The following is a 21,669-nucleotide window of genomic DNA, read 5'->3' on the forward strand; positions in this document are numbered from 1 at the left end:
CGGCCCGCCCCTTCCCCTTCCCCGCGGCCGGTGGGCGCGCTAGCGACCGCGGCGGAGGCGGAGCGGCGCCGGCGCGGGCGTGGTCACGGCCGTACGCGGCTGCGGGGCGGGCGCGTCCTCCGCTCTCGTCCGGGGGCGTCCTAGAGCGGCCCCCCCGGGGAGGCAGCCCCGGAAGACCGCCAAGAAATTGCCCCGGGGGCGGGGAGGGAGGAAAGCCGGGCGCTCCTGGTAACCCGCCCCTCCCTCGTCACGCGATCGCGCGAGGCGGAAAGAGGGAACCGCGGCCGCCGCGACGCCCCGACAGGTTGGCGAGGAGGTAGGGAAGGGGCGGGACAACGCGGCTGAGGAGGACTGCGCCTGCGCCGTGGGACGCGTCGGTCCCGCCGCTTCCGGGTCCGCCTGCGGAGGCCTCCCGAGGGCTGAAGGTCGTTGGTGGGGGCCGGGGGTGGCGTGGTTTGAGCTTCTGGGCCGCGCGGCGCTGCTGGGGAGGGTTGTCGCAGGGTTTCCCCAGACCCTCCCAAATTGGAGGAAAAAAGGAGGAGGACGGAAGTCGCCGGGGAAGAGGCCTCCTTTTGTTTGTAATCTTTTGTTCAGATAATGGCATCCTTGCTGCCAGAAGCATTGGCTTCGGGGAGCCGGGTGTGGGGTTGCGGGCCCTCCTCCCCATTAATGGGGTGGGTGTGGACCAGAATGGGGCCGGGCTGGCCGTTTAGAAGTCTTGGAATCCAGACTTTTTTTGCTTTCACAGTTATCACCACCGTCGTCGTCAAAGTAATAGATGTCCATGTTTAGGAAACCTAGTATCGGAGAATTTGTAATAAAAAGCAAGAGCTCCCCATCCTCAGAGGCAGCCACTTTTAACCAGTTGTGTTTTTAATTCTGATTACATAAAATACATGCTAGCTCTTGCTTTAGTTACCTTTTGACTTAATACTATTAATGAAGATAGGGCACACTACACCATCTCCTTTCTCTCTCCCTAACATACCCTTATAACTTCAAACAACATATGAATCCACGTAAAAAATCCACAGATTTTTTAAAACTGTGCACTTCATACTCTGTTTTTTATTGCATCAGTTTTTAGTAACAGTACCGGGAATACGGTAAGGTAAATGAGGCATTCACCTCCGATGTAATTTAAGGGAGCACTAATCAAGATTAATAAAGACAAGATCATTATTACTGATTTTTCCTTTTGCCCCAAACTCAGTATATCAGGGCAAGGCACTGTTACTGATTATGTTTTTAATGCTCCCCGGCGTTAAAATACTTAGTTTGGCTGCTGTGTTTGGATTGTAGTCCTCTTGTCAAAAGCCCCCTCCCCAGATACCACAACACAACATCATAAGACGAAGGTGAGGGGATTGCTTACTCAGGTAAGGACAAACACTACTTGGCAAACCTTTGGCAGTGTCTAGGAGAAGGTAAGGCCAGAATTTATTGAGAGTTGGAAGTTTAGTCTAAGGCGTGTCTTTCATTTCAGGACTGGGTAAGAACCCCTGTACAACAGTAGAAAATTGGTGGAAACATCAAGGCAAGGGAATTCAGATAACCTCAGAAGGCAAACTGGCTGTTAATGGTTAAACCATTTGCCTGGGCTGGACAGTCAAGAAGAGTTAAAAAAAAAAAAAATGCTAATGAAGGCATAGGACCACAAAGTTCTGTTAATGTAGGCAGTAAGATGTGGTTTGGGTTCTCTGTGTCCAGGTTGAGTGTAGGGGTAGATGATCTTCATGAATACATTCTATTCAATAACTATTTCATAATGCCCAGACATGGTTTTAGGCACAAGGGGATACTGTGAGGAATAATGCCCTCATGGAGCTGATAATCTAGTGGGAGACAGAGGCATTAAAGAAGTAAACAAATCACACTCTGAAATTCTACTACTTAGTAAACTACAATGAAGAAAATAAATCAAGCTAAGGGGATAGAGGGACTGGGGGTGGTGGAGAATGCTAATTTAGATAGGGTGAACAGGGAAGGCCTTGCTGAGGAGTCGGAGGATGAACTGAGACCTAAATAGGGAAAGAGAACCAGTTATGTGAAGGTCTGGGGAAGACTGCTCAAGTCTGAGGAAGAGCAAGTATGCAGGTCCTGAGGGTGAGCGTGAGCTAGAGGAAGTGTGATGGCAAACGTCAGAGCCGAGAGGTAGGCCAGGCGCAGACCCCATGTGGCACTGTGGGCCAACACAAAGACTTTAATTTTTAATAGGAATTTATAATAGGAAGCCTTTAATTGATTTTCAGTGGGGTTTTGTGACCTGATTTACATTTTTAAATATTAATTGTGGAACTGTTCAAACATGTACAAAGATAGAAGGAATAATACAATAAACATCTACTTTTCACCCAGGTACAATAATTATCCACTGTACCTTCACCCAATTCCCCTCCATGTTAACTTAAAGCAAATCGGATATCATATCCATAAAGACTTTTAGTATGTATCTTTAAACTATTTTTAACACAATCCCAATCCCATTATCACAATTGGAAATATTAACAAAAATGTCTTGTGGTCATTACAATCGATATTCAAATGTTTCATAAAAAACTCTACAGTTAGTTAGTTCAAATCAGGGTCCAAACAAATTCTGCACATTGCAGTTGGTTGATAAGAATCTTAAGTCTCTTTTAATGTATAGGTTTCCACTGTACAATTTTTTTCTTCAACTTATTTGTTGAAAAAGCTAGGTCAAGTGGCACCTGCGTGGCTTAGGTCTTGATCTCAGGGTCACACCCAGTGTGACCTTAAAAAAAAAGAAAGAAACAGAAGAAAAAGGTAGGTCATTTTTCGCATTGAATTTCCCACAATCTGGATTTTACCATCTCTGTGATGTCTTTGATTTGTTCCTCGGTTTCTGTATTTTCTGTAAGCTGTTGGTTGTATCTAGAGGCATTGTTAGATTCAGACTTGAGGTTCTGGCAGAAAGTACTCCCTGTGGCATAGTTTCCATTTTAAAATATCACTGTGGTTGTTCTGAAAAGAGTGAGCAATAGAAGGAAAATAGTGGAAACAGACCAGTTTCAAAGCTAATGAAAGCTTGGACTGTGGAGGGAGTGAAGTGCAAAAATTCAATATGAATTTTTTTTTTTTTTTTTGCGAGAGAGAGAATGAGAGAGAGCACGAGAGGGAGGAGGGTCAGAGGGAGAAGCAGACTCCCCGCTGAGCAGGGAGCCCGATGCAGGACTCGATCCCGGGACTCCAGGATCATGACCTGAGCCGAAGGCAGTCGCTTAACCAACTGAGCCACCCAGGCGCCCCTCAATATGAATTTTTTAAAAAGATTTTATTTATTAATTTTTGAGAGCAAGAGTGAGAGCACGCATGAGGGGTGGGTGGGGGGCACAGGGAGAGGCAGACTCCCCGCTGAGCAGGGAGCCCAGTGCGGGGCTCAATCTCAGGACCCTGGGATCATGACCTGAGCTGGATCATGACCCGAGCTGAAGGCAGATGCTTAATGACTGAGCCACCCAGGTGCCCCTACAATGAAGATTCTTATCTCCAAGAAAGAAACCCAAAGCTGATAAAAGCTATCATGAACTTACTTACAGGTATTACTTTTCTGACCTTCAGTCCTACCATAGATATCTTACCAATTGCTTCGGGAAAAAATGAAAGAAGCAGTCAAATCGGGTCACCATCCTTCCCATCCTTCCTGTACGGTATTTTTCAAATTTCCCAGTCGTTAAAAAAAGAAGCCTATTTCTCTTGTTCATACTGTGGATTTTTCTCCCAGCAGTGGTTGTTTTGCCTTGGGGAATGGAAAGGGCAAAGCGCTACAGTACAGATTATTACTCAGACGGAAACCTGGCTAAGCCATAAGAAAAGCCAGCCTTGATACAGCTTCTCAGAAACTTTCTTGCATGTCTGATGGTATATGGATAATGATTTACTGAGCCAGCTGCGCTTAAGGAAATTAACAGAAATGTCTTAATAAACACATAGCAACTTTTGCTTGGAAAAAAAAAAAATCAGGGGTGGGGCGCCTGGGTGGCTCAGTTGGATGGGCATCTGGCTCTTGGTTTCAGCTCAGGTCGTAATCTAATGGGTTGTGGGATTGAGCCCTGCATAGGGCTCTGCACTCAGCGGGGAGTCTGCTTGATGATTCTCTCCCTCTGCCCTTCACCCCCCCAAAAATAAATAAATCTTTAAAAAATAAATAAAATTAAAAACTGGGGTACCTGGGTGGCTCAGTCAGTCAGGTGTCTGCCTTTGGCTTAGGTCATGATCTCAGGGTCCTGGGATTGAACCCTTAATCAGGCTCCCTGCTCAGCGGGGAGTCTGCTTCTCCCTCTCCCTCTGCCCCTCACCCCACTCCCGCACGCTTTCTCTCTCAAATAAATAATAAATAAATAATAAATAAAATCTTTAAACATAAAGAAATGGATGAATGAATAATCAATGATGGGGCGCCTGGCTGGTTCAGTCAGAAGAGCATGCTACTCTTGATCTCAGGGTTGTGGGTTTGAACCCTGTGTTGGGCATAGAGATTACTTAAATAAGTAAACTTGAAAAAAAATCAATGAGGTTGAAATTTGCCAAAGCATATACCCCTCCACAAAGAGTCAATTCTACTGTATGAATAAAATAAAAAATAAAAATAAATTCAATGACATAGTTATTTATAGCTTAGTTTATAGTATATGTGGTACTTGAGAGTAGAAAAATTTTAAGATTTATTTATTTTAGGGGCACCAGGGTGGCTCAGTCGGTTAAGCGGCTGCCTTCAGCTCGGGTCATGATCCCAGGGTGCTGGGATCGAGCCCCACGTCGGGCTCCCTGCTCGGCGGGGAGCCTGCTTCTCCCTCTCCCTCTGCCTGCCGCTCGGCCTACTTGTGCTCTCTGTCTCTCTGTTGAATAAATAAAAACCTTAAAAAAAAAAATTTAAAAAAAGATTTATTTATTTTAGATGGGGAGGGGGTGGGGGGAGGGGTAGAGGGAGAGAATCCTCAAGTAGACTCACCACTGAGCACAGAGCCAAATGCAGGGCTCAAGCCTGGGACCCTGAGATCACACATGACCGGAGCAGAAGCTGAGTCGGATGCTTAACCGACTAAGCCACCCAGGTACCCCTAGAAAAATTACTTTTTACAAAAAGAGTCTAGGGTGCCTGGGTGGCTCAGTCGTTAAGCGTCTACCTTCGGCTCAGGTCATGATCCCAGGGTCCTGGGATCGAGTCCCACATCGGGCTCCCTGCTCGGCAGGAAGCCTGCTTCTCGCTCTCCCACTCCCCCTGCTTGTGTTCCTGCTCTCGCTATCTCTCTCTCTGTCAAATAAATAAATAAAATTTTAAAAATAAAAAAAGAGTCTAAGTTTTTACCTTTTTGCTAGATGGGACAGGATTGTCCCCATTATCCCAAAACAGGAACCAATACATTTTTTTTCTTCTCTTGGCTGATTTTTGGTTTTGCTTTGTTTTGTTTTTTGCTTCTCTCTCATGCCAAAGATGATTTGGGGGCTCTCTCATTTCTGGGTCCAGGAATGGCTCCGCTCCCTGGTCGCAGGGATATAGAACATCTGCACTTAGGGCAATAGGACTAGGCCTTGGCCATTTGCCCTGTGCTGTTGTTCTGACTTGAAATGATCCTTGAACATTGACCAGTGACAGTGCCTGATGACCTCGTTAGAGGGTACTAACACCTGTTATGCAAGGTTCTAGGTAACATTAAGTTTCTTTTACCTTTTTTTTTTTTTTTTAATTAAGTAGGCTCTATGCCCAGTGCAGATCCCAACCTGGGGCTTGAACTCATGATCCTGAGATCAAGACCTGGGCTGAGATCAAGTCAGACACTTAACCAGCTGAGCCACCCGGGCTCCCCTAATATTAAGCTTCTGTGCTAAAGCTGTATCATCTGGCTTCTGCAAGGATCTTACTTGGGATGATTTCATTGACATTTCCTGTGTTTCTGTCTCCCTTGGTTTTAGCCTGTTAAACAGTTGAAGCCTATCACCTTCAGGGTTCCTTTTTTTTTTTTTAAATGTTTTATTTTATTTATTCATGAAAGTCAGAGAGAGAGAGAGAGGCAGAGGCAGAGGGAGAAGCAGGCTCCCCGCCTAGCAGGGAGCCCGATGCGGGACTCGATTCCAGAACCCTGGGACCATGACCTGAGCCGAAGGCAGACGCTTAACCATCTGAGCCACCCAGGCGCCCCCAGGGTTCCTTTGTCACTGAATAATTATTCCTGAATCCCCACTTCCCTAACATTTTCTACACATGGATCCTCATGTTCTGGAGTGTTCTTTCACACATACACAGATGTACATATTTTATGTACATGCCTGCTCCTTACCTTTTTCCCTGATGGTCTATCTTGGCGATCCTGCCATATGAGTGCATACGATGCCTCATCTTAAAAAGCCTGCCAAGTGTCCTTTGCATTATTATCACATGACTTATTAAACCAATGTTTTCTCTTTTTAAAATTACTAACAAAACTCATAACCCTAGTCTAACCATGAGAAAAACATCAGAGAAACCCAAACGGAAGGGGGCCACCCTGGCACCCCGGGGTCTTCATTTTTTTTTTTAATAACCTTTTTATTTTAGAATAGTTTTAGATTTATATTTAAAAAAACAAACCTGTAGGGGCATCTGGGTGGCTCCGTCAGTTGGGCGTCCAACTCTTGATCTCAGCTCCAGTCTTGATCTCAGGGTCATTGGTTCAGGCCCCCTCTGAGCTCTGCGATGGGTGTGGAGCCTACTAAAAAAAAAAGGAAAACTCACTTTATGTACAATTATGAAAGAATGTCAAAATATATTGGGACATCTGGGTGGCTCAGTTGGTTAAGCGTCTGCCTTCAGCTCAGGTCATGATCCCAAGTCCTGGATCGAGTCCCACATCGGGCTCCTTGCTCAGCAGGGAGCCTGCTTCTCTCTCTGCCACTCCCCCTGCTTGTGCTCTCGCTCTCTTTCTCTCTCTCTAAGTAAATAAAATCTTAAAAAAATACATTAGGTGAAAAAAATCAAAATACAGAACAGCATATATAGTATAGAGGGAAGGGGTTAGGCACCTGGTGGCTCAGTCGGTTAAACATCCTACTCTTGATTTTGGCTCAGGTCATGATTTCAGGGTCATGAGACTGAGCCCCGAGTCTGGCTGCACGCTGTGTGATGGGTGTGGAGTCTCCTTGAGATTCTCTCCATCTGTCCCTCCCCCACCCCTGCTCGTGCTCGCTCTCTCTCAAATAAATAAAATCTTAAAAAAAAAAAAATTTAGAGTATAGAGGGGAAATAAATATCTTTGTTATTGTTTGCATAATGAAACCCTGGAAGGTTACATAAGAAATAAATAAAAATGATTTTCTTTAAGGGCCAGGGTTGGCAAACTTCAACACAGATCAGATCCAGCTCATTGCATGTTTTTGTAAATAAAGCTTAAGGAGCAAGTCTCACTCGTTTCTCTGTGTATTGTCTGTGACTGTCTTCATACTATTACGGCGACATTGAATAGTTGTGACAGAGATGGTGAGATACTGTCTGTCCTTTTATAGAACCCTCTTCGGGGGGATCAGGGTGGGACTGGATTGCAGAGGGATTGGAGTGGGACAACAGTTCTCCACGTAGTTTTGTTTTTTTTTTTTTTAAGATTTGCTTATTTATTTGAGAGAGAAAGCGTGCATATGCATGGGGGTTGCTCTTGGGGCAGAGGGAGAGAGAGAGAGGTTTCAAGCAGACTCCGTGCAGAGCGAGGAACCTGACACGGGGCTTGATCTCACCCCCCGAGATCATGACCCAAGCCGAAACCCGAGATTCCCACACCCAACAGACTGCATCTCCCAGGTTATATCATTTTGCTTTTTTAAATTAGTGAATGGGGCGCCTGGGTGGCTCAGTCGTTGGGGGTCTGCCTTCGGCTCGGGTTGTGATCCCAGGATCCTGGGATCAAGCCCCACATCGGGCTCCTTGCTCAGCTTCTTCCTCTCCCACTCCCCCTGCTTGTCTTCCCTCTCTCGCTGTGTCTCTCTCTGTCAAATAAATAAATAAATAAATTAGTGAATGCATAACTGATCAAAAAAATTTTTAAATATTAAACTACCACTCTTAAATATTAAATTCCCAGTCTTAAATATCTTTAAATACTAAAGTGCCACTGGAACTAGCCTTTCGGGTGTTGCTGGTCTTGGGTATCTGCTAATCTCAGTCTTGTGGTCTGCTTGGCTTGTCAGGAATCTTCAGAAATCCCGCCCAGCTATTTGAGATGCTGCCCAAACCTGGGATCTATTACTTCCCCTGGGAAGTCAGTGCTGGCCAAGTTCCCAACGGGGGCACACTGAGAACATTCGGCAGGTGAGAATGGTTTTTTTCATAGGGTGGGGGGATGTTTCAGTGCCTCCCACAACCCCCCGCCAGAAAAAAACAATTAAAATGGTGTTATTATAAGTTTGTTTAGTTTTTTTTTTTAATTTTTGAAGTTTTATTTATTCAAGTAATTTCTACACCCAACATGGGGCTTAAACTCATGACCCCAAGATCAAGAGTCGCACGCACCCCTGACTGAGCCACCCGGGCGTCCCTTTTCAACTTATTTTTTAAGTGCTAAGACATTAATATATTTCCACTGGAAAAAAGTAGACAATCCATAAAAGTGTAAAGAAAGCAAGTGAAAATCACCCATAATCCCTCTCTCTGGACAGCCGTTGCTAACCTTTTGGTGATTCATTTAGACACGCTCGTGTATGGATGTCCATGAATATGTGGATGGGTGTGTGTTCACACCACATATGTATAGTATCATTAGGGAAATGCAAATTAAAACTACAACGAGGTACTCCTATATGCCCACTAGAGTGGCTGAATTTAAAAAGACTGTTGATGGGGCACCTGGGTGGCTCAGTCAGTAGAACATGTGACTCTCGATCTCAGGGTTGTGAGTTCAAGCTGCGTGTTGGGTGTAGAGATTACTTAAAAAAAATAAAATCGTTAAAAAAAAAAGAAAGAAACCAGGCCAAAAAAAATTAGATGTTGTATGGTTCCATTTATGTAAAAGTTTAGAAAATGCAAAAAAAATCTATAGTGAAAAAAGAGCAGGCCAGTTGCCTGCAAGGATTGCCTGGCTGTGGTGTGTTGGAGGAATATGAAAATGCAAGAGGGAACTTTTCAGGGTGATGAAACGATGTGTTCATTATTGATTGTGCAGACAGTTGCTCAAGTGTATAAAATGTCAAATGTCAAAGTGTGTACCTTAAATATGTATAGTTTATTATATTTCAGTTATACCTAAGTAGAACCAGAGGGGAAAAGCATATGTTACAGAATGTTAAAAAGGAGGAGGGCAAAGACTTGAATAGACACTTCACAAGAGAGGATATACATAACACTTAGCGGTCATACAGAAAGTAAACAATTTTGCATATGCCAAAAAGATATATATATATACACAAATGGATAATAAGCACATGAAAAGATGCTCAACATCATTAGTCACAGGGAAATGCAAATTAAAACCACAACGAGGGCACCTGGGTGGTTCAGTCAGTTAAGCGTCTGCCATTTGGCTCAGGTCATGGTCCCAGGGTCCTAGGATCGAGCCCCGCGTTGGGCTCCCTGCTCGGCAGGGAGTCTGCTTCTCCCTCTGCCTCTGCCACTCCCCCTGCTCATGCTCTCTCTCTCAAGTAAATAAATAAAATCATTTTTTTTAAAGATTTTATTTATTTGACAGAGAGAGCGAGAGAGGGAACACAAACAGGGAGTGGGAGCACAGCGAGTGTGTGTGTTCCCTCTCTCCCTCCGGCAGGAGGTCTGCTTCTCCCTCTCCCACTCCCCCTGCTTGTGTTCCCTCTCTCACTCCCCCTGCTTGTGTTCCCTCTCTAGCTGTCTCTCTGTCAAATAAATAAATAAAATCTTTAAAAAAAAATAAAAAATAAACAGGTGCCTTGTAATGCATGTAATTTATATCTTTATAATGTAGACTGGAAACAATTTTTCTGACTTGTTGCTGCCATTTTTATTTCTCTGATCAGAGGCCCATGGGTATATTGGCCTCCCAGAACCTTTTGAGCTTTTTGTGTTTGTTCTCTTTCTGGACAAAAATGATCACACTTTCCCTGACCTGCAGGCTGTGCCTCTATGATATGACCCAATCCCGAGTGACGCTGAGAGCTCAGCATGGATCTGATGAGCACCAGATTCTGGTCTGCACCAAGTTGGTGGAGCCGTTCCAAGCCCAGAAGGACTCCCTGTACCTTGTCCTCGGAGAGCTGGAGCACCAGGGTAAGCCAATGCTTCACATTCCCTTTTCACACCGGGTCCTGGTGGGGCAGTCTTCGGTTAGGACTGGGCCTGGCTTCTGACCCAACAGGAGTCTCCCACAGGACTAGCTTCCCTTCCAAATCAGCCCACAAGTTCAAGGACTCATGGGAAACACACATGATCGGCTCAGTGGACCTGCTCTAGGGAAGTGAGAGAAGAGAGAAATCACTAATTTCTGAAGGCCCACCACATGCCAGGCCTGGTACTACACGGTTTGCTTCCATCTTTTTGAATTTGCCCACCAGGTCTTTATTTTTTATTTTTTATTTTTTTATTTTTTTAAATTTTATTACGTTATGTTAGTCACCATACAATACATCATTGGTTTTTGATGTGGTGATCCACGATTCATTGTTTTCGCTCCCTGCAGTACGTGCCCTCCTCAATACCCATCACCGGGCTAACCCATCCCCACTCCCCCCTCCCCTGCCCACCAGGTCTTTAAACTGAGTCTTATTGTTGCTGTTCCATAGATTAGAAAACTAAGGCAAGGCGAGGATGGGGCTGGAATAACAGGCCAGGAAGTCAGGGTAAGAGAAATAGAAGGAAAGGAATCCCATCAACCTGGCAGAATCTCTCCGGCATCAAGAGTTGAAGGTTGCAGGGCGCCTGGGTGGCTCAGTCGGTGAAGCGTCTGCCTTCGGCTCAGGTCATGATCCCGGGGTCCTGAGATCAAGTTCCTGCATCGGGCTCCCTGCTCAGCGGGGAGTCTTCTTCTCCCTCTCCCACTGCTCCCCCCACCCCACTTGTGCTCTCTCTCTCTCACTGTCTATCTCAAATAGATGAATAAGATCTTAAAAAAAAGAGTTGAAGGTTGCTTTTTAAAACCTAGGTACTTGAATGAATTCTTTGCCTCTCTCTGCTGGCTATCCCTGTGTCGTCTTCCTTTACATGGTTGATATCATATGTAATGTTGTATCTGGTTATTTAGACTTCATATTGTATCATAAACATTTCCCCATGTTTTTAAAATTTTTGTAGATGTAGTGTTTTATGGCTATATACTATTTTATAGATTAGATGTGTATTAATTCACAAGACCATTGCACATTTATATTGTTTCCATTTTTTGCTCTTATAAATATACTGTGCACTTACTGGTTAAAGGAATTATGGTATATTCAGTTAGTAGGATATTGTGCAGCCATTAAAAATGGTGCTGTAAATTTTTATCAGTTGACATGAAGAGATGTGCACAATATTTTCTTTTTTTTTTTGAGAGAGAGCGCGTGAGAGCGTGACCAGGGGTAAAGCAGGGAGAGGGGAAGCAGGGAGAGGCAGAAGGAGAGGAGAATCCCAACCAGTCTCCATGCCTAGCGCAGAGCCCAGTGCAGGGCTCAATCCCATGACTCTGACATCATGACCTGAGCCGAATCAAGAGTCGGATGCTCAACCAGCTGAGCCACCCAGGTGCCCTGATGTTCACAATATCTTACTAAGAAAAAGCAGTTTACAATACAATATGTATCGTATGATCCCATTTTTTTTTAAAGATTTTATTTTTAAGTAATCTCTACACCCAAAGTGTGGCTTGAGCTTAAAACCCCAAGATGAAGAGTCACATGCTCTGTGGACTGAGCTAGCCAGGCATACCTAATATACTTTTTTTTATATACATAGAAGTTTGAAAGATTATTCACCAAAATGTTAATAGCAGTTATTTCTGGGTGGTGGGACTGTGGAATTTTTTTGTATTTGTGTTAGCATTTTACAGTGAAGATATATTGCTTTTATAGCCAGAGGGGGAAAAACGTTTTAAAAAATGTATCTTTTGGGGCGCCTGGGTGGCTCAGTTGTTAAGCGTCTGCCTTCGGCTCAGGTTATGGTCTCAGGGTCCTGGGATCGAGTCCCTCACTGGGCTCCCTGCTCAGCAGGAAGCCTGCTTCTCCCTTTCCCTCTCCCACTCCCCCTGCTTGTGTTCCCTCTCTCGCTGTGTCTCTCTCTGTCAAATAAATAAAACCTTAAAAAAAAAATTGTATCTTTTGGGGCACCTGGGTGGCTCAGTTGGTTAAGTGTCTGACTCTTGATCTCAACTCAGGTCTTGATCTCAGGTCGAGATCAAGATTTAAAAAAATAAAAATAAAAAATAAAAAAAACCTGTATACCTCGATATATATTAAAAATGCTACAGTTAATATCCTCATGCACTGTCTTTGTCCATTTTCTGATTTTTTTTTTTTTAAGATTTTATTTATTTATTTGACAGAGAGAGACATAGCGAGAGAGGGAACACAAGCAGGGGGAGTGGGAGAGGGAGAAGCAGGCTTCCCACGGAGCAGGGAGCCCGATGTGGGGCTCGATCCCAGGACCCTGCAATCATGACCTGAGCTGAAGGCAGATGCTTAACGACTGAGCCACCCAGGCACCCCATTTTCAGATTATTTCTTCAGGATAGTTTCCTAAAAGTAGAATTGCTCTATTGAAGGATGCAAACATTTATTTCTTACCTTATAACACCAACTTCCTTCCTAAAAGTCATGGTGGTTTTTAACTCTGGATGAAATGTGCTAGAAAAAATGTTATTAGATGGTGCTTACTTTTATCTTTGATTTAATAAAAGTTCATCTTTTTTTTTTTTTTAAAGATTTTATTTATTTATTTGAGAGAGAGAATGAGAGAGAGCACATGAGAGGGGGGAGGGTCAGAGGGAGAAGCAGACTCCCCGCCGAGCAGGGAGCCCGATGCGGGACTCGATCCCGGGACTCCAGGATCATGACCTGAGCCGAAGGCAGTCGCTTAACCAACTGAGCCACCCAGGCGCCCGAAAGGCACTTCTTTAAAAGTCCTGATAAAATAATGAATCCAGGCAAGGATCATTACCACTGGCTGCTCCCATCGGTCCACGAAAGGTCCACAAAAGCACGGCAGGAACGCCGTACAGCAGGGATCAGCCAACACCTGGGCCTCCCCCAAAGGCCCCTCTGTAGAAGCAGATGGATCAGCCCCGATGCACCTGGAAGGCACAGGCAGCAAGCAACACTCTCAAGTGTCCTTGCCCCCGCCCCCCAAACCTGAACCCGAATGATCAAGCCTCGGGTCAGGCAGCATTCTCCCTGGGCTCTGGCTACTTGACTGCTTCGCATTATTTTCATCACAATCTGTGTGGTTTTTTTTTTCTTAAGAAAAAACTTCCCCCTAAATTTCTAATTTCTCAGTAAGACGTGCTCATCCTTTGAAACTGACACACGGAAGTAAAGAGCCATGAGGAGGAAGGGCCAGAGTGTGGGCTGAGTGTGGAGGTGGCTGCTGATCCCTGGTCTGCAACGTTCCTGCCTGGCTGCTTCCAAACCTCTGTGTGTCTGGTCCCGGTCAGGTCCTAAGTCCAGGGGGGCACAAGCATCAACTAGACACGGATCTGTCAGGTGGCAAGGTTAGCAACTCTAAGGACAGACAAGAGGCCTCCTAAAGTCACCTTTCTGGGACACCTGGCCGGCTCAGTCGTAAGAGCACGTGATTCTTGATCTCGGGGTCGTGCATTTGAGCCCCACGTTGGGTGTAGAGATTAAATAAGTAAAACTTAAAAAGAAAAATAAAGTCACCTTCCCGAAATTTGTGCACACAGCGAGCCGAGGAGACCAAAAAGGTGAAGAAATGCCTGCCAGAAACCCACTGGCTCTGACAGGTTCTTGGAGTACCAAGCAAGAGCCTGAGGGCTCCCTCCCAGGGTGGGGGTGTTGGGACCCAGCCTTTCCTAGGAGTTCCTAGGAGAATTCCCAGGCTGTAGGTGACCTTGCCTACAGCGCGAGGCTGCCCTTGAGCCCTCGCCATAAATCCTACCCGTCTGGTTTTCTTCTCGCTGGTCCCTGCCCTTACAAGCCTTCCTGTTGTGTCTTCTGGAACCTTCGCTCCTCCCTGAAAGGCTTTTTACGCCCTCGTCTGCCTGAAACCTGGCTCTTTCCCAGGACCACAGCTCCCCTCCCATCCCCATGTAGAGCCTGGTCAGCCTTCCCGGTCACACACGCCGCAGGGCCCAGAGGTGGGGCCAGCAGCCTGCTAGCTGCTCGGGTTTGCCGTTCACACCTTTGTTCTTCTCTGCGGCCAACCGGTTCTGTCCCACTTCTGCCTCCCACAGCCACGGCCACGCCTCTGCCACCTGGGACTGCAGCCCTGATTCCTGGTACCTCCCTGCTCTTCAGCCCCGCAGGACCTGTGCACTTCGGGCTCCTTTTTCTCCTGCCTTCTCTCCTGTTCACTTTCCTCTGTTCCAGCCTGGCCTCGCTGCCATGGCAACCCCTTTCCTGGTGGAAGTTTCCGGCCCTTGCCTTCCATCACCACTGCCTGCACTAGGGCCTTATGCGCATCCCGGTCCACCCCCTCCCACCATGCGTCACTCGCCTGTCACAGGAGACCCCTACTTCATCACCTCCTCGCCCCTTTCGGTAGACTGCCTCACCTCCTAAGTCCCAGGTCCAACAGAGGCCGCAGCAAGAGCCCCTCCTAAAATTACCCGTGTCCACACGCGCCAGTGTCCCCTTTCTTCCCGTCTGGGAGGAGGAAGGGCCCATCTTCCCTGCAGCGTGACTCATGGCTGTCCTCCCATGGGGACTTTGCCCTCTCAACTGAGTCCTTAACCTGTTAGCACTGCCTCTTCCCTCTCAGCGTATAAATCACTCAAGCTTCTTCTATATTAAAATAATAAGTGTCATCATTTTCTGCTCTGTATCCCTACCTCGCTATGACCCTCCTTCCCTGCTCGGACAGACATCCTAAAAGGTCTGTTCTTTCCATCACCCCTTCCCTCTCTCCTACCCATGCCTCCACCCACCGCATTCCCACTGCCCTTGGCATTCAGTCCCTCTGTTGCTCTGAATTCGTTAAGCTTGAAAAAAATTCCCCTAAAGGACTCTCTAGCCATCTTGTCTGTAGACTCTCTTCTCCCCTCCCTGCAGTTATTTCTTCAAACGCTGTTCTTGTATCCCAGTTACAAGGACCTCCCTGCAGATGGACTGACAGAATTGCCCAGTTTGGGCACCTGGTTGGCTCAGTTGGTTAAGCGACTGCCTTCGGCTCAGGTCATGATCCTGGAGTCCCGGGATCGAGTCCCGCATCGGGCTCCCTGCTCGGCAGGGAGTCTGCTTCTCCCTCTGACCCTCCCCCCTCTCATGCTCTCTCTATCTCATTCTCTCTCTCAAATAAATAAATAAAATCTTTTAAAAAAAAAAAAGAATTGCCCAGTTTGTCCCTTGTGATAATCATATTTCTTAAGGTCACTTCCATGTTTAATAATATTTTTCATTCACAGGGAGAAACAACATGTTCCTCAATATAAATCTAGGAGGGCGGGTTTCCCCAGGCTGATGGGAGGAAAGAGCTGATAGGCATCATGTAAGGAAAGTTCTGTGCAGGGTGCCTGGGTGGCTTAGTCAGTTAAGCATCTGCCTCTTGGTTTCGGCTCAGGTCATGAAATTGAGCCCCATGCCAGGGTCAAGCCCCACATTGGGTGTAGAGCCTACTTAAAAAAAGAAAGAGAGAGAGAGTAGGAGGGAGGGAGGGTGGTAGGAAGAAAAGGAAGGAAGGAAGGAAAAGAAAGGAAGGAAAGAAACAAGGAAGAGAAGAAAGAAAGTGGTCTAGACTAGGAGGAAGGCAAGGCATGACCTATCTAACCAGAGAGGCTGTATCTCAAAACCGCATCAAAGGAAACAGGATGTCCTAGAACACTGATTATGTTTGTTGACGTGACCAGAGAGCATAAAGAACATGGATGAAAAAAATTTAAAAAACGGGGCTCCTGGATGGCTCAGTTGGTCGAGCATCTGACTACTTGATCTCGGGGTTGTTCTCTCAACTCACATGGAGCCTACTTAAAAAAAAAACCTGTTAGGGCAGGCCCAGATGTCTCTCCTTCTTGAGGTCACCTGCACGTTGACAGATCTTTCCATCAGGTCAACACAGCAGTGTGTTAGAAGCACCTCCCAGCCCCTTGTCCAGGGTGGGATGACTTACCTCTACAAGGCCAAACTCCCCCCTTGGATTTACTAATTATGGGGTTCTCTTTGCCCCAATTTTCAATGTCAGTGGGGCCCAGTATGCTAAGGAGGCCCTTCCCTTAGTACAAATGGAGAACTGGGATGGTGATTGCGACCCCTCCTCAACCCTGGGCACTTGGGGCAGGGAAGGTGGCGGGAATTAAGATGACAAAAGACGGACGTTAGAGGGGACATCTATCTGGCCCTTCCTCCATGGAGAAGTGGGATTTTCAGGCTCTCCCCTAAGCTCCAGACACGTGTGGGGATAGTGTGCGGCAGGCCCACCGTTCTGAAGCCCAAGTAGAGAAAGGTTACCAGTGTCCGAATGCCATCCTTCAAACTCATCCTGAGAGTGAGTCCGGGGGAAACAGCTGGAATGCGTCCGTGGGGTGTGTTGCTGACACGGGGTCAGTCACTGCTAGTGCCTCGTGCTTGTGTCTTTCAGATGGAGGCTCCGTGGTGAAGGCCCGGGTGCTGACCTGTGTGGAAGGAATGAATCTCCCCTTGTTGGAACAAGCCGTCCGGGAGCAGAGGAGGTACCAGCAAGAGAGGGACAACGGCCAGGAGCAAATGGCAGTTCCTGGCAACCGTCCCCCCCCAGCCTGCTCCTGAGGCCAAGCCCACTGGAGATGCCTGAGCAGAGAAGATGCAGGACCTTCCCCAGAGTGACAGCCTTTTTCTGGAGCTGGACCGAAGCGGAGGGGTTGCTAATTTGGATTGTTCTGGACACCTCCCCCCCCCCCCCGCTAGGAGCCTGCTGGAGGCTGAGCTGTGGGGTGCTGGGACCTGAGCCTCGAGGGGGAATATGGAGGGTTCTGGAAGGTCCTCATGAATAAAGGCCCCAGTGGGGGAGACCTTGCGTTGTGTGCACGTGGTGCAGCGCCGGAGGGGGCCAGGAGGGGGAGCCGCGGAGCAGGCAGCCTGCCGGCAGTGAGGCCCTAGGAGCGCAGGGTTTCTGGTGAATTCTGGGCTGGGGTTTGTGGGAGGGGTGTTAGGGGCCCCCAGGGCCGGGGTGGTGGGCTCAGGATGCAGGGGGGCCGCCCCCACCGAAGTTCTGCCCTCAGAGGAGGCCGAGCGTCCCAGACAGTTGGGGCCCAGCCCCTCATCCTGGCCGTGCGGCCTAGGGCAGGAGGGTGGCCCCAGAAACCCTTCCCAACCCCTGACTTCTGCCCTGGGGCTGACTCCAGCCCCCCAGGCTGCCCTTCCGGGTAGCCTTCACCCCCCAGAGCCTGGGCCGAGGCAGGGGCTCTGCTGAGAAGTTTGGGCCCTCCTGCGCCCCGTAGCTGGGGCACCTTCCTGCCTGGGCCGGGCGGGCTCCTGGGGCTGGGGGGGCGCAGAGGCGGGCCTGGGCCCGGGGGGCGGCTGAGCAGGGTGTTCTGTGGGGGCCGGAGGGGCGGCGGGGGTGCTGGGTGTGGCGGTGAATGCCCCAGGCGCCCTCTGTTTCCTGGGCAGCTCTGCGGCTATGGATGTGTTCCAGAAGGTGGAGAAGATCGGAGAGGGCACCTATGGGGTGGTGTATAAGGCCAAGAACAAGGAGACAGGGCAGCTCGTGGCCCTCAAGAAGATCAGGCTGGATCTGTGAGTGCCGCCGCAGCCCCCGAGACCCCCCGCCCCGGGGGCGGCCCCTGCCCCTCACCTCCACGTCTGAGGGCGGGCGCCCGGGCGGCCCTCCCGTCCGCATTCCGGCCACGCTTTGCCCAGGGCCCTGGGTGGTGTCAGGAGGGGCTGGGGAGCACAGTGCCCCGTCTCTGGGGGGCCAGGCCGTTCTTAGGAACACGGACCTCACGGGTGCCTGCCCCGGGGCAGACGCACCCCTCCCGGGTCGCCGCCGCCACTGCTGTCCGCTCCTGCCCTGCAGGGAAACCGAGGGAGTCCCAAGCACGGCCATCAGGGAGATCTCCCTGCTCAAAGAGCTTAAGCACCCCAACATCGTCAGGTGAGCTGGGGAAGGACGTGGGGAAGCGGGGCCTGTCGCGGTCCCGCTGGGAGCCGCGTGCTGACTGGTGTCCCCCCGGCCAGGCTGCTGGACGTGGTGCATAGTGAGAGGAAGCTTTACCTGGTGTTTGAGTTCCTCAGCCAGGACCTGAAGAAGTACATGGACTCGGCCGCAGCCTCCGAGCTGCCCCTGAGCCTGGTCAAGGTAGCGCGGGAAGGACGGGGAAGGATGGGGAAGGAAGGACGGGGAAGGATGAGGAAGGATGGGAAGGACGGGGAAGGACGGGGAAGGAAGGACGGGGAAGGATGGGGAAGGATGGGAAGGACGGGGAAGGAAGGACGGGGAAGGACGGGGAAGGCGGGGAAGGAAGGACAGGGAAGGCAGGGAAGGACGGGGAAGGAAGGACGGGGAAGGACGAGGAAGGATGGGAAGGACGGGGAAGGAAGGACGGGGAAGGACGGGAAGGCCCCGCTCGGCCAGCGCGGCTTCCGCTCAACCAGCTCCTTCTTGCGCTTCGCCTCGGCAGAGCTACCTCTACCAGCTGCTGCAGGGGGTGAATTTCTGCCACTCTCATCGGGTCATCCACCGCGACCTGAAGCCCCAGAATCTGCTCATCAACGAGTTGGGTGCCATCAAGCTGGCTGACTTCGGGCTGGCTCGAGCCTTTGGGGTGCCCCTACGCACCTACACCCACGAGGTACTGCAGCACAAAGGGGAGGAGGAGACCGCTAAAGGGCTAGGCCCTGAGCACTCAGCCACCCGGAATGACGGTTTTCTTGCCCCCGCAGGTGGTGACACTCTGGTATCGTGCCCCTGAGATCCTCTTGGGCAGCAAGTTCTATTCCACAGCTGTGGATGTCTGGAGCATTGGTTGCATCTTTGCCGAGATGGTAGAGGGAGGGACAAACATGGCCACGGAGGCCAGGGCCGCGGGCAGGGTCCTGCTGGGGTGCAAGTGGGACTCTGATTCTCCTGTTGGAGGTGGATTCGGGGGTGTTTGGGATGGGCTACGGGACTAAGGAAGCGAACCTTATTCCAGAAAAGGCCGGGATTCTTAGCACAGCCCTGGGAAGGATAGCTTATCTGGGATTGGATTCTGGAGGACAAGGGCGTGGATCCCACACCTCCTCTTCCTCATTTCAGGTGACCCGCAGGGCCCTGTTTCCTGGCGACTCTGAGATTGACCAGCTCTTCCGAATCTTTCGGACCCTGGGGACACCCAGTGAAGCCACGTGGCCAGGGGTCACCCAGCTGCCTGACTATAAGGGCAGTTTCCCCAAGTGGACCAGGAAGGGGCTGGAGGAGATCGTGCCCAGTCTGGAACCAGAGGGCAAGGACCTGCTCATGGTAGGTACAGGTGGGAGGCAGCAGAGGGCAAGACGTGCTGCCGCGGCCACCGGAAGTGCCTCCTCGTCAGCCAGCCCCTTGTGTCACCCTAGCTCCTCCTAAGTCCAGCTGGTCTCTTTTCTGACCCCTGAACACAACTAGTTTGTCTCTGTCCCTGTGCATCCTGATCATTCAACCTGGAGGCCCCTCCCCTGTTAAGTCCAGCATTCATGTTTCCTTTTAAAACTACTTTCTTCTGGTTAGCTCTGTTTTTATGCTGTGACGAAGAGCAGGGAGCCCGACACAAGGCTCGATCCCAGGACCCTGGGATCATGGCCTGAGCCGAAGGCAGACGCTTAACTGAGTCACCCAGGTGCCCCACTTACCGTTTTTCTGTAAGCTTTCGCAGGCAGGGAGCATGCCTCCCTCCACAACAGTTGCTCTTCACATGAGGCTGTTCCCTGCTGTCTGGGCCCCTGCCATAGTCTGAGCTCACCTCTCTGGTTGCACCATCCTGACCCGTTGGGCTGGCCCAGGCCAGACTGCCCAGAAGGCCTCAGACAGGCCACCCATTGCCCACAAAGACTCGGAGCCACATCTGTCTCTAATCTGGTGTTGGGCCAGAAGAAGGCAGGGCAGTATTTTCATCTTCCCAGACACCCGTGAATGTCTACCAACCCAAGGCCAGCAGGATGGCGTGTGCCTCCAGCCAAGGCTCTTAGCTCTCCATCCTGGCTACTCCCGGGCAAAGGGTCCTCCCACAGCCTAGCTGGGGCTTAGGGACTCTGAGTTCCTGCCCCACCCTCAAGTAGGCTCCCGAGACAGGTTTGGCCCTCTCCTTCCTGATGCACGGAGAGACGTCTGTCTCAGCCAGAAGTAGGCAGAGGCCTGGGAACCTCAGGTAGGAAGAGGACAGACGGACTCAGCCTCTAGGCTGCAGGAGATGGGGATGACTTCCCAGGCCGGCCTAGAACTAGTTCTTTGTCCCCAGATTCCAGGAGCGGCCAGAACTGGCCCGAGAGCCGGGAGATAGTGGTTACACACGGTTCTGGTTTGAAGACAGATGCTCCGGAGCTTGGGGCCCGCCCCCTGGGGCCTGGAGGGTAACTCCTCTTCGGGCCTGGCCACACCAAGGCTCAGTCTCTTTCCTCCTCCTTCCTCCACAGCAACTCTTGCAGTACGACCCCAGCCGGCGGATCTCAGCCAAGGCTGCCCTTGTGCATCCATACTTCTCGTCCACGGAGACCTCCCCGGCCCCCCACCAGTGCGTGCTGGAGCGGTTCTGCCGCTGAGAAGGCCGGGGCTTCCCAGCCTCTCTCCAGCCTCCCCACCCACTTCCCAAGAAAGAGAGCGTATCTGGGAGAGAGCAAAGCTCTGAGGAATCTGGCCTCAGCAGCCAAGGGGGCTGAGTTTGGGTTAGTTCTGCCCCCACGTTAGCAAGTTCTCGTGTTGTTGGTTGGGTTTGACGATGCCGTTTCGAGATGGGGGCATGGAAGCTCCATGCTCCAGGGTTGGAAGGGGGTATGTTAGAGACTGCATCCCCTGCTCTGGAACAAGTCGCCGGGGAGAGCTCGAAGCCGGCCCCACCTGGCCGCAAGGCGGAGCCAGACACCCCCCCTCCGGAAAGGGTGCCCCCTGCTGGTCTTTATGGCTTTAAAATGTTTTTTGGGGAAGAGTTGCATTCCGGCGAAGAGTCCAAGTTAAACAGGAAGCGGGGGCAAGGGAGAGAGAGGACATTTTCCTGATCCCAGGGTGGGTGAGGGTGTGTGTGGTGGTTCTGAGTTGTTGCCTCGTACTTAGGAAATGCTTATGTTCGTTCACCCCTGGTTTTAAGAACAGGAAATAAAAGTGATGTATTCCTGAGTTTGCCAGTGTTTTTCTCCTCAAGGGGTTACCAGGGACTTGCTGACAAGGGGGAGGTGGACAGAGGGCTGGAGACAGTTCCTGGCCCAAACCGAGAGACCCAGAACAGAGGTGGTGGGGAGGGGCTGTTCATGATCTTTCCGTGACCTGCCAACACACCCCTCCCAGAGTCAAGGGAGCCGAAGCCCCTGGAAGCACCTGTTCCCTCGGCAGGGCCGGTCGGGCGTGTCCACTTCCCACCTGGGAAGGACCCCCAGCCACGCTGCCCCTTGTGCTCAGGGCTCAGACAAATCAATTCTGTGTTCCCAAACTCAAACTAG

General features: G+C 49.9%; 1 protein-coding gene across 7 annotated transcripts; it reads left to right on the forward strand.

The window, feature by feature from the left end:
• The first annotated feature begins 15 nt into the window (after positions 1-15).
• Positions 16-21,318, forward strand: LOC123853748 (cyclin-dependent kinase 3). Of its 7 annotated transcripts, none has more exons than XM_054510681.2 (12): positions 47-425; positions 2,696-2,787; positions 8,176-8,296; positions 10,065-10,219; positions 16,670-16,760; positions 17,677-17,802; positions 18,083-18,160; positions 18,244-18,364; positions 18,687-18,857; positions 18,949-19,050; positions 19,304-19,507; positions 20,653-21,318. In XM_054510681.2, the coding sequence occupies exons 3-12, from the start codon at positions 8,208-8,210 to the stop codon at positions 20,776-20,778; spliced, it is 1,263 nt and encodes a 420-aa protein (XP_054366656.1). In that variant the 5' UTR covers positions 47-425; positions 2,696-2,787; positions 8,176-8,207; the 3' UTR covers positions 20,779-21,318. The 7 variants fall into 7 exon arrangements, with proteins under 7 accessions (XP_045744381.1, XP_054366659.1, XP_054366656.1 ...); XM_054510682.2 differs by lacking the exon at positions 47-425 and adding an exon at positions 568-1,379; XM_045888425.3 differs by lacking the exon at positions 2,696-2,787 and having other exon boundaries at positions 16-316.
• Positions 21,319-21,669: the final 351 nt, after the last annotated feature.

The sequence above is a fragment of the Mirounga angustirostris genome, unplaced genomic scaffold (assembly GCF_029215605.1).
Source record: "Mirounga angustirostris isolate CCGP_5_RB_7025 unplaced genomic scaffold, mMirAng1.0.hap1 SCAF_17, whole genome shotgun sequence".
Lineage (NCBI taxonomy): Eukaryota > Metazoa > Chordata > Mammalia > Carnivora > Phocidae > Mirounga > Mirounga angustirostris.